The sequence below is a fragment of the Acinonyx jubatus genome, chromosome A2 (genome assembly GCF_027475565.1).
Source record: "Acinonyx jubatus isolate Ajub_Pintada_27869175 chromosome A2, VMU_Ajub_asm_v1.0, whole genome shotgun sequence".
Classification (NCBI taxonomy): Eukaryota; Metazoa; Chordata; class Mammalia; order Carnivora; family Felidae; genus Acinonyx; species Acinonyx jubatus.
In genome coordinates, this window is record NC_069383.1 from 26,101,576 (window position 1) to 26,114,294 (window position 12,719).

At 36.7% G+C, this 12,719-nt stretch overlaps 1 protein-coding gene across 1 annotated transcript; it reads right to left on the minus strand.

Moving 5' to 3' along the window:
* Nucleotides 1–586: 586 nt before the first annotated feature.
* On the minus strand, nt 587–975 carry LOC106986652 (60S ribosomal protein L17-like). The gene has a single exon (XM_053218136.1). The coding sequence runs from the start codon at nt 965–967 to the stop codon at nt 611–613; it is 357 nt and encodes a 118-aa protein (XP_053074111.1). The 5' UTR covers nt 968–975; the 3' UTR covers nt 587–610.
* Between the last annotated feature and the right edge of the window lie 11,744 nt (nt 976–12,719).

Below are 12,719 nucleotides of genomic sequence, written 5' to 3' on the forward strand. Positions count from 1 at the left end.
ACAGTATAAATTAAAATACAAGCAAACAAACAGACAGACAAACGTGTTGTAGCAGTGTTGCTGGTCTTGGCACCAGGGAATGAATAACATGAAATCACTGTTTGATTTCAAATGAAAGTAAAATATTCAAGCCTGCCTCTGGCTATTTATACAAAGACACAGAATAGAGTTGACATAGCAAAAACGATACTTGCTTTGGCCAATCTGTAATGCCTGTACAATTCACTTATTAGAGTCCATTTTCCATCACTGAATAGAGAACAATTTATGTTTAAGTTGCTAAGATCAGAAACTGTAGAAAGGCAATTATATTTCTGATTTGTCAATAATATGCCAGCAAAGTTAAAGCTGTTTCCATAGCTTAGTCTGTTAAGATATCTATATAAAATATCTCTATATTGCAGTGTATTTATAATGTAAAAAAAAATGTAATATATATATGTCATATATGGAGTACAGAGTAGGAGAATACACTACACTCTTTATTTGTACATACCATATATATTTTCACTGGAGAGTTTACAATTCAGTGAAAAATCATAAGGGCTTGCTTGAACATTTTTTTTCCGTTTTTACTTTTATTTGCATTTATTTTATACAGAATTTACTCTCAGGCTGTAAGTTTTTGTTTCTCCAATTTCTTCGGGGATATCTTTTTCTTCTGTGCAACCTCCTCTTCTAATTTAGGAATCATCTGCTCTTTTTCAGTAAGGATCATCTCAGCGTGGCAGGGAGAGCTCATGTATGGGTTAATCTGACTATGAGCCCTATAAATTCTATGCCACATCTTGGGGGCTTTGTTCACTTGGATGTACTCAATGACCAGAGAATCTACATCTAAACCCTTAAGTATATCATTACTCTCTGCATTTTTAATCATATGCAGTAAAAATTCAGCACTCTTTTGGCCACCGACGCTGTGTCCAGCTCGACTGTTCAGCCTAGGCACACCTATCAATTCCACCATTGTAGCGACAGAATGGTACACAGTGCTTCTGCAAAGTGACATCCTTCGGATACTTAGAGGCTTTTTGGATATGCATATACCCTTGATGGCCTGGGAAGTTTCAAGTGTGTTCTTAAAGTGAACGCAAAGATGTGAACCTCTTGATTTGCATGATTTTGTGGGATTTTCTGGGTCAGGTGAATAGCAGACGATTTTCAGAAATCACCTCAGGTCATTTACAGGAAGAGCTGCTTGAACATTTGATTACTGACAATATATAGAGAGAACCTGTTGAACTTAAGTCATATTTCCAATCTGAATAAAGAAGGATTTATTTTATCTGTTTATAAAGTATTGGAAATTATTTTGGATATTTACCTAAATGTTGTGCAAAGTGGATCTTTTTGTGGTCACCCCCTGTTATATATCAGGCCAATTCACAACACACAGTATGAAATAAAGAACTGATTTTACCAGGGGGAATGCTAAATGCAGGTATTCAATAAGAAGAGAAGGTACATTTTTCCCAATCCTCTCATTAGTCACATTGAAAAGCATACAAGATCAAGGAACTTTTGGATATGCAGTGACTTCACTGCATTTCACTTTTCATAGTAGAAAGGGGAATCCTATGACCTTTACCTTCTTAGAAGACAACTTTTTCAGTTGGGAATGATAAGATTACTGGGGCTCCAAGTAGTCTCAATGTAATTCCAGATGTTTAGAGTTGTTGCCTGGGAAAGACATCTACCCATTACCTGGAGTGCTTTGGGACCCATGGGAAGTTGGGTTCAGGAACAGCACCTCCAACCAGGAGAAGGAAGACACTAGACCTTGGAAAGAAGCAGAGTTTGGGTATATCTGCTTCTTTGAGAAGTGGGTCCCAGGTTGCAGTTGGCCCATTGTTCAGGTAACATTGTATTCCTGGGGTCATCCCCAGATAGTACTGCTTGTCAAACTACTTAAAAATGTAAAACATTTATGATATTTTGATAAAGTTTGGAAGTAAAACTTATTCTAACTGATTAGCATGATCTTTTCAGAACTCAATGAAATTTGATATTAAATTTGTATATAAAATATTCAAGAAAGATAGCAGTTGTGATATCATTGTTTTTAATTTTCTCAAATGCTCTATAAAATCTGATTGGATGGGAAGACCAAAAGTCTTCTAAGCCTGAAGTAAAGGCATTGTTGGCAAAGCTGTATGATCCCAAGGAATAGAGTCTTATGGAAAGATAGAACAAGATGGAAAACTTTGAAATTTTACATTTCCCTGACTTATTTGCTAGTGGAGGCAACACTTTATATTATCTACCTATAAAATCCTTCTAATAATTGCATTTTTGATGATTGTTGCACAACTTCACAGGAGCATCCTGATTCTGTTAAGAACCAATTCCTATCACTTCTTGTTGCTTCTATACCAGTGTTTTGGAAACTGGGTGACTTTTGTCCCCTGGTGGACATTTGGCAATGTCTAGAGACATTTTTGCTATCACACTGGGAAGGCAGGTGCTACTACAATCTAATGAATAGAGGCCAGAGATGTTTCTAAACATCTTACAATGGCATAGGACAATCCCGGACAAGATCTGGCCAAAAATGTGAGAAATCCTACTCAACCATAGTAGGAGTTCCTATGTTAGTTTTCCATGCTGTGAAATGATTTACCACTAACAGAAGCTTAAAACAATAAAACAATGTCTATTATCTAAGTTTCTATAGATTAAAAGTCTGGATGTGGATTAGCTGGGTTCTTCATTTCCTGCTCAGGGTTTCACAAGACTGGAATCAAGGTGGTGACTTAACTGCCAAGCTCCAAGCTTCCAAGATCCCTCAGGTTGTTGGCAGAATACATTTCATAATGGCTATAGAATCCATGGCAAAGATGGAGGGAGGGAAGGAGGGAAAGGGGAGGAGAGAGGGAGAAGGGCAGAAAGAGAGAGAGAGAGAGAGAGAGAGAGAGAGAGAGGGAGGGAGAGAGAACACCTTTTCTTCTTTGAGTCCTAGCTTTAAGGAAGCCCTGTGCCCTTTTATAAAGGACTCACTAAGTTAAGACAGTATAACTTGAAGTCAAGAAATGATTAGGGACCTTAACTGCACCTGTAAAATCCCTTCTCCTTTACCATAAAACATAACAGTGGTATCCTATCATCTTTGCCATATTCAATTGCTTAGAGATTCAAGTTACAGATTCCACCATCATTCAAGGGAAGGAAATTATCCAAGGGCACTGGAGGTCATCTATGGCTGTGGGTACCACAGTTCCTGTCATAACCAGCTTCAAGAGGAGACAGTCATTTTGAACCCAGCCTGTGGTTATTTCAAAATGAATGGAGGAAATAGGTTTTAACTGACAGATTCCTTGTATTGTTTTCCTGGCTTGTGAAGTGAGAGTCATTATGGCAGACAGGGACAAGTAAAATCTCTGGAACTACCACCAACCCTTGTCAAAATAGTAAGTCAAAATAAAAATATCTGAAAGATGCAGGGATGGTGAATCCATTTACATTACCTGCCTCGCCTGTGTAAAGTCCAATGTGTTTGGGAAGTTCAGAGTAGGTTTTCATAAACTTAATGAGATAGTAATGCCAATTGCAGCTGCCATACTGGATACAATATTTTATTGGGGAAAATACTCAGAGCCCTGGCACCTGGTATGTAGTGACCGACCAGCCAAATGCTATTGATTACGTTACCATAAGTAAAGAAAATCAGAAGCAGTTTCCATTATGTAGCAATGACAATAGGACATCTTTATTGTCTTGGTCTTATAATATTATGTAGAGGACTTTTAGTCTTCTTGACATCCCTCATAACAACTTGCTGATCCATTACATTGCTTTATGTTAGTTGGATCCAGTAACTTAGTAAGTAGCAGGAATCCTACATGTTTTACTGTTAGATGTTTCCAAGAGTGTGGTAAATAAACCCTCAAAAATTTAAGACTTACCCTATTGGTGAAGTGTCTAGAGATCCATGGTATAGAGTATTTAGGGATGTTGCCTATTAAAGTAAGGGAAACCTTGCTTCACTTTACATCACCCATCAAAAGAAGGAGGCACAGTGTTCCATGAGACCTCTCAGGTTTCAGAAACAGAAAATTCTACATCTGGTTATCCTTCTCTGCCTATATTTTAAGTAACTCCATGGAGGACAATTATTGAAACCTGGAGCACAAATTTCTGTAGCAGGTCCAGATTGTGGTCAAGATACCTTACCACTTGGATCCAAAAATACTGGAAGATCTAAGGCAAAGAGCTATAGTGTAGGAACATCTAGAAAGCCTCAAAGAATTCGAACATAGACTCCCAGAGTTACTACTTTACTAATCTCACGGTCAGTTAACACATAAAAAAGCAGCGGCATGGTTTACGGGTAAACCTTCCTGATATTCTGGCCCACGCCGAGGTCGATGGCTTTCGTATTACCACTCGACGTAGCGGTGATCTTATACTAAAACTTGGAAGGGAAAATTTCCCAGTTGGCACAATTTTGGTGTGTAAATACAGTTGGTCATTTAACGTGAAAGAAGAATCTGCTTGAGTACTCAACCCTTCAGTAGCAGAGGCAAATGCTGACTCCTTCTCTATCACCATTCTCTGGGGGAAAACAAGTGCTTGACAATGGCAGATGTGTTAGGTTTTACGCCTTCTCTCACAGAAACGTGGCACTTTACTGTTACCAGAACACATATATATATATATATACATATTCCGGGTATGGATTTGCTCTCTGTAGTGGTTCTATGAGTACTACTTTTTCTTTCACTTATGAATGCTTTAGACACAGCCATGGCATCTCTTATAATAGTGCCTTTGACCAGAAGACATGCTTTTTGAAAAAAGAAAGTAAGAATACTGCTGTGACTAATGCTTTCTATCTCAGTTTTTTAAAATTATAATACATTATAATAAATGTATTATTTATTACAATAAAGATGATGTTATATCTTGATGGTAATTTGTGACTCATCTGTGACTGAGACACAAATGTTTTGCTACACAAAGGAGAGGGTGATTACTGAAGGGTAAAAGGCATAGATGGTTGCAATCATCTTCCATTTGTCCCTCAGAACCACTTCCCACCTTTTTCCATTTTGCTCTCTGTCTTGGGAGACTGACTTGTGTAGGCTATATGAAAGGGCTTCTGTGTTGTCTGGTTTCAGTTCTAATTCAGTCAATAGCGAGCCCCACAAAGAGAGCAGAGGGAAGGAGAATAATTACTGAGTGATATAAGATTGTATAAAATCCTGATTTCTTCTCTTTTGCTCTCCTTAGGTTGGCTCTATCCTTTTGCTGAAGGTCACAGTTTGGCCCTCTCTCAAGTTGGTCCTCTCCATATGATTCTGCCTTCATTAATTTGGGCTTTGGAGTATTAACAGTACACTCTATTTTTCTAATTTCTATTAGTCACTCTGTCTCCTCATCCATTTAGGTTTAAATGTGTAACTGTCCACTGTTATTAGTCCTGGGGTCCTGAACTGTCCTTCATGGTACACTTTGTGCCTAAAGTGTTTATAGATCATCCCTTGTAAATTATTATTATGTTATCGTAATTTGAGCCTGATACCTATTTTCTATGGTGGTCCTGTCTTTTACAATGGCAGAGAGCAGATTACAGTTGAAAGAGGGAAAGAGACAGTATCTTAGAGCTCATCCTGATATTGCTCTTCTAGAAGGAGCTAGAGAGGCGCCTGGGTGGCTCAGTCGGTTAAGCATCCAATTTAGGCTCAGGTCATGATCTCACAGCCTCCTGAGTTCTAGCCCCGCGTCAGGCTCTGTGCTGACAGCTCAGCGCCTGGAGCCTGTTTCAGATTCTGCGTTTCCCTCTCTCTCTGCCTCTCCCCTGCTCGTGCTCTATCGCTCTCTGTCTCAAAATAAATAAACATTAAATTTAAAAACAATATTTTTTAAAAGAAGAAGCTGCAATCCAGTAAGCTATTGAGATATACCTTTTAATTTTGGAGAAAGAGTGTCAAAAACATGTACACTCAATTAACAGTTCTTGTAGATCTGAACAGACAAACCAAATAGAAGAAATTTGGTAGTTTCAAGAGAAAAATATAGAGAAAATCAACATGCAATATTCAAAGCACTACAGAGAGAATGTTAAGGTGATATAATATTAAGTAAAAAGAAAAACAGATATTACCAAAATAGGAAAGATAGATATTTATTGAACCTTAACAGATTATGAACAAGGAGAGGGCAGGAGAAGAAAAGAGAACAGAAGAAACGGGACAGAAAGCAAAGCAAAGCAAAACACAACAACAAAAAAAAACTACCAAAAAGACATTCTATTTATATTCTGTTATATTCAAGTTTCCTAACAAAGATATTCTTTTGAAAGGTTTGTGATGTCCTCCTTGAACTGCGGGGATATACACATAAGGCACATTTTAAGTTTCATTTCACTGATCTACTAATGGAGATACTTCCTTTGAACATTTAGGGACAAAAAGAATCCTTATCACAGACAGAGATTAATGGTCTAAGCAATTCCTCCTCTGGAAGAGGAGCTACCATGGGTTAGAATTTAAGGTGTTTCTCACATACACAAACACACACAAATGCTGGAGGCTCAAAGAAGAAATGGAAATTAGAAAAATTTGAAAATTATTGTTTTCAAACAAGATGTTGTAATTTGAACTGCCACAAGAATAAATCAAAAAGCTCTATAAGATACTGAAAATCTTAAATGAAACTCTGAAAATACGGACAATAGATACAGGCATATTTCTACCCAATCCCCAAACATGCTTTAGATATGGTAAAACACAGTTAGAAAATTACATTTTTTAAGACTCTTCCCAGTTGAGTTTGTGTGCACAGATCAGACTATAGATTATGCAACTATATATTCTGGTTTACCTAGGACAGTTCAGATTTATCTTTGTCTTTCCAGAATCCTGCCTATTTTAGCAATTGTTCCCTGCAGTTCATTCTTTCTCAAAAGTAGCTCAATTTGTGAGATAAGATACATGGGCATTCTAACTACTTAAAACTTGCAAGGAATGACTGAAATTCAGGCAAGACCAAATTTTTGTACTTATGCTTCTTTCTGTGAATATCACAGAGCTACTGTTAAGATTCTTGGGAATGCCAAAGATTTGGTACAGAACTATAAAACTGTTTGGGACGATGGCACTAGAAACTAGAGATTTTATAGTTTCCTGAAATGTCACAAGTGTGGGGACCATGCTTGAGCTCTGAATGGAACATGACTCCTAGGTTTTTGCTTCCTCCATTTCATGAGAAAAGAAAATAAAAACAAACCTTATAGTTTCCACTCTTATGAGGGCTTCTAATAGCATTAATTCTCTCCCTCCTATCTGTCCATCCATGTGTGCTGCACATATCAATCTATCATCTATTTTCTCTATATCCTCATCAGCAGCCTTTATTTTGGTGTTCATATATGAAGAGCTTTTTGTTTGTACAGGTGTGGCTCTACTTATGGAAAGTCCATGTAAAGTGACTTTGACTATTCTGGTCACAGCAGAGTAGAGCAGTGCGATTAGTAGCACCGGCTTAGCCCCTGGGAGAGCAGCAGGATTGCAATGATGGCAAATTTAAAACAGAAAAATACCATTTTTGAAATGTGGACACATTGTAGTTGAACATAACCGTGACTTCAGAAAGATGTATTTTTTGTTTGTTTGTTTTAAATTCACAGTAATTGAACTTCTTATATGTTGACTTTCCTCTCCACGGGCTAAGCTAGCATGGCCATTTTAAAAGATTTGCTCCTCTGCGACCTGAAGAGCAATAGACATTTTGAACAATGGGCTCAGAGGCAAAGCATACTGTGTATGGAAAAATGACTAAAACATCCTGAAAGGGTTTCCAGTGCAGGGCCTTTGGAGGATTGTTGTAGCCTTGGACATGCTTCCCTGCAAAAGACTCGGATTTGAACATCGAGAAACAAAGAAAAACTGAAACAAATCCTGTTGTTAAGAGATTAATTCAAACTATCATCTGAGGGTTTCTTGTGCTTTCTTTCATTTTTGTTTTTGTTTTGTTTTATTTTTACTTTACTTTTCCCTCCCACTCTCCTATTAACATTGAAGAATTAAACCAGTTCATCAAATATATTAATTTTGGAGAGAGCCTTGGGCAAATGGTGAAGAAACACTTGCCATTGAGGAATATTCTGAGCTCCTTATTTGATTTATAGTTTTCCCTTCCACATTTGCCCATCCCCCAATTCCTTTCTATCTTTTAGCTAATTATTTCCTAATTGCCAAATCCAATGGATCATTCTAGTATTCATTATTTTCCCTCTCTGTGGCATCAAATGGAAAGTACCCTCCTTCCCTTGATTTCCATCACATTAGTTGGCCAATGTCTGGCCAATGACTTTTTGTCTGGCTCCTTATGTCCATCATAGGATTATCTCCCCCTCCCTGCCCATTAAGCAAATTTTCCTCATGCTATCATTCTTTTCTCTTCTCAGCGGTACTGGATTGGGACTATGACATCTAGAAACTTGAATATTTACTGAATTAAGTTTATTTTTTAATATGTAAAACAAAAGGTATAGGCTGAAAAACCTCATTTCCTGTCTTATCAGTTTCATCCACCATAGATAATCAATTTGACTAGTTTTTGGTCCATTATTTTTACAAAAATAAGAAAAGGCATATATATTATTTACTTTTATTTAAGCAAATGATGGCATACTGTATATATTCTTTTATATTAAGACCTCCTCATTCCATTAAAAATATACTCTGTTACTCTTTTTTTTAATGTTTCATTTATTTTTGAGAGAGAGAGTGTAGGCAGGGGAAGGGCAGAAAGAAGAGACAGAGGATCCAAAGCAGGTTCCGTGCTGATGGCAGCAAGCCCCATGTGGGGCTCAAATTCATGAACTGCGAGATCATGACCTGAGCTCAAGTTGGACACTTAATCGACTGAGCCACAAAACATAAGAGACTCTTAAATACAGGATACAAACTGAAGGTTGCTGGAGGCGTTATGGGCGGGGGACGTATGGGCTAAATGGGCAAGGAGCATTAAGGAGGATACTTGCTGGGATGAGCACTGGGTGTTATATGTAGGGGTGAATCACTGTGATTCTACTCCTGAAATCAATATTGCACTATATGCTAACTAACTTGGATGTAAATTTATTTTTTTTAATTTTTTTTTAACATTTATTTATTTTTGAGAGACAGAGCACAGATTGGAGAGGGGCAGAGAGCAAGGGAGACACAGAAGCCAAAGCAGGCTGCGGGCTATCAGCACAGAGTCCCACGTGGGGCTCGAACCCACAACAGATGGAGAAATCATGACCTGGGGCGAAGTCGGAAACTTACCCGACTGAGCCACTCAGGTACCCCGTATGTAAATTTAAAATTTACAATGACTCCCTAGCAGTTCAGTAAAATATACATACATTATAATCTTTGTAGCTCCATAAAATTCTGTTTTGTTGTCTCAATCCTCAGTCTTATCTGACCTAAACTTAAAGGAGACACAAACCCCTTCAAATATGAAATGAAGACTATCTTCTTCCTAATTAAGATATTAGTTGGGAATTCAAGACTTTGATTTTTCTTTTCCACATGTAAATTTTCCAGTGCTGTCAGAAGTTACCACAAAATGCTATCATCTTTGTAATCACCATTTTTCACCAAAGCAACTAAGTATAAAAAGCTCCTTGATCACCCAATATCTTGTTCTCTATCTATACTTCATTTTGAACCATCACTGGTGGTAATTTAGGTAATCATGATATCCCACATGTCACGATTCCAGTATTCTATCCTCCAAATAAGGAGGATAATTTATGTTTGTGTTTTCTTCTGCTAGACATACTATTAATCCAAGTACAATTTGTGTTAATTTACAGATTAAGCCAAAAATTTTGTCACCCCCTTTTAAAGCACAAGCACAAGGGGGAAAACATTGGTATCTCCCTTCGATGCCTACATTTTAATGTGTCTTTACATTGAAAGAATACAGGATTTGTGTGTGTGTGTGTGTGTGTGTGTGTGTGTGCGCGTTTAGGCTTGTCCTTTCTCATGTCTTTGCTTCTATTCCCCACTTAAACATTAAAACCCAAGACTCCTGGGTATTCTACTTTGAGGTAAAATGGGTTGCCACTGGCCAATTAACTAGCTAAAACAACAGGAAAAAAGCCAACTAAGTTTAAAATGTCCCACAGTTTAGACAGCACTCATGGGCTATGGAATCAATGAAGAATAGAATAAATGAAATTTCAAAAAGAGAAGACTTTCTAAAGTGAAATGGTAATGTTGACAATTGCCATCCATCTCTTTCCTTCCTGAGGACAAGTGTTAGTCCTTGGTATGGGCTGATAGTCTGGCTTGGACTCAAAAGCCTATGCTGTGGTAAAGAGAAAATCCCAAAACTTTTTTTTGTGAAAGAGAGGAAGTAAAGTGAAAAGCATTGGAAATCAAGAATGTTCAATTATACAGTTGGTGTGCCCGAAGAATATTTTTTTGCTGGGTCTAAGATTGTGTAGAAGGGCACTGATTTTCACCAAAATTTTGCTTTACTTACAAATGTCTAGTGTCCAAAAAACAACAACAATAAAAAACAACAAAAATACTAAAGACTAAATTTGCAAAGAGGCAAAAGAATATAACTGATAACCAAGATTAAAAACAAAAGGAGGGGTGCCCAGGTGTTCAGTCAGTTAAGCGTCCAACTCTTGATCTCAGCTCAGGTCTTGATCTCAGGGTCATGAGTTCAAGCCCCGCACCGGGTTCCACACTGGGTGTTAAGTCTACTTAAAAAACAAAACAAAACAAAACAGGAGACACACAAATAATCCAGATCTAGTAGTTTGCATACAAGGATTTTAGAATAAGTATAATGAATATGGTAAATAAAACATGAAAAGATGGCTCAGATAAATGAAAAGATGAAGATACTTGATAGAGAATGGGAATGTACAAAAATTGTATAGATATTCTATAACTATTTTGTATTAAATTGAGAATGCAATGAATAGATTTAACAGAAAACTAGACATAGATGAGATGAGATGGACAATGAATGATGTAATAAATAGCAACTTATCCAGACTCGCTTTTCTTCAAATGAGTTTTCCCCATTCAATCAGAAGGATCATTCTAAAATGCAAATTTTATTACTTCCCTCAAAAGAAAGTCAATAGTTTCCAAGTGCATATCTTGGGATATTCACTTAGTGTACATAGTCTTTACTATGGTTAATATAATCTTACAAGACCAATCCTTTTGTATCTTTCTGGAACATACTATTCACTCAGAATATATTACTTAAATAAAATAAAAATTTGTTAGTGAAAGAGTAAGGATTCTCACATGCCATATTCACAAACCCTTTTGTGACCATTCCAGACTTTGACAACAGAATGTTGATAATCCTTCACACAATTACAGGTGGCATTTATCTTTCTTGGGAACAAAAGTTAAGCATCAAAACCACATTGAAGTAATTAAAAATTTTCTAAGCTTTAAACAGAGTTCTCTATCAGTTTTTGTTTTGACAAAGTAGGAATTATTGGTTTTACTAGTTGAATTCCTCACATCTACCAAAGACTAAGACCAGATAAAATACATTAATTATGGGAGAGATAAAAATAAGTCATTTAAAAATGCAGTTTATTAAAATGTAAAAGAAAAACTTCAAAAGGATGTATTCTTCTGATATAAAGTTGAGTCCTATTTTTCTTTCAAATTAAACAAAAATTAATGACTTTTACTTTCCAAACAAATTGTATTATATAAAAATATAAGGGATGCCTGAGTAGCTTAGTCAGTTGAGTGTCTGACTCTTGAGTTCAGACAAGGTCATGATCCCAGGGTCGTGGGGTCGAGCTCTGCATCAAGCTCCATGCTGAGTGTGGAGCCTGCTTAAGATTTTTTTTCTCTCTCTCTCTCTCTGCCTCTGCCCCATCCCCCACTCTCTCTCTAAAAAAATAATAAATACAATAAAATAAAACTAAGAATTCTTCAACTGAAGTGAAAATGATTTTAAAGGGCTCTTCTCACAAAAACTCACATTTGAAATAACATTAGAAATGACACAGCACTTAAGTGATATAAGATAAATAGAAATATAGTAAAAATTTCCCATATCAGAACAATGAAACTGAATTTCTTTGGAAAAAATTTTTAAAGTTTATTTATTTATTTTGAGAGTGGGGAGGACCAGAGACAGAGGAAAAAAGAATCCCAAACAGGCTTCACTCTGTCAGCGCAGAGCCCGACTTGGGGGCTCCATCTCACAAACTGTGAGATTGTGACCTTAGCCAAACTAGTCAGACTCTTAACTGACCGACCCACCCAGATGCCCCTTAAAATAGACTTTTATCATTAACTTTATAAAAAACAGACAAAATGATTAAACTTTGGATATTAAGGGTATTAAGGACTACAGATTCTTATAATGCAAATTATGGAAAATTACACACTTTCCCAAAAAAGAAATCCAGAGATACAGTAGTATTTTCTTCTGGCAGAGTTTTATTTTACCTACGTTATATTTTGTCCTTTGGCCTGATTACATAGGTTGAGTATATTATAGTGCTAATCAAACTAAGGTAATAGTATAGTTTATTTCCTATTTCATTGGTTACATAAAATCGAACTTAACGAGCTTGCCTGTATGTTCCATTAGCCATGAGAAAGAAGTGGTTGTATCAAAGCAAAACAGACTTTATGAAAATATCTCAAAATATGTGTATGCTGGATTACTGGTGATATCACCACAGTTCAATGATCTTATATGCAGGTGCATCTTGAGTACAG

Coding starts and splice junctions, on each gene's coding strand:
- LOC106986652 (XM_053218136.1), bottom strand. CDS start 967: ATGGTGGAATTGATAGGTGTGCCTAGGCTGAACAGTCGAGCTGGACAC.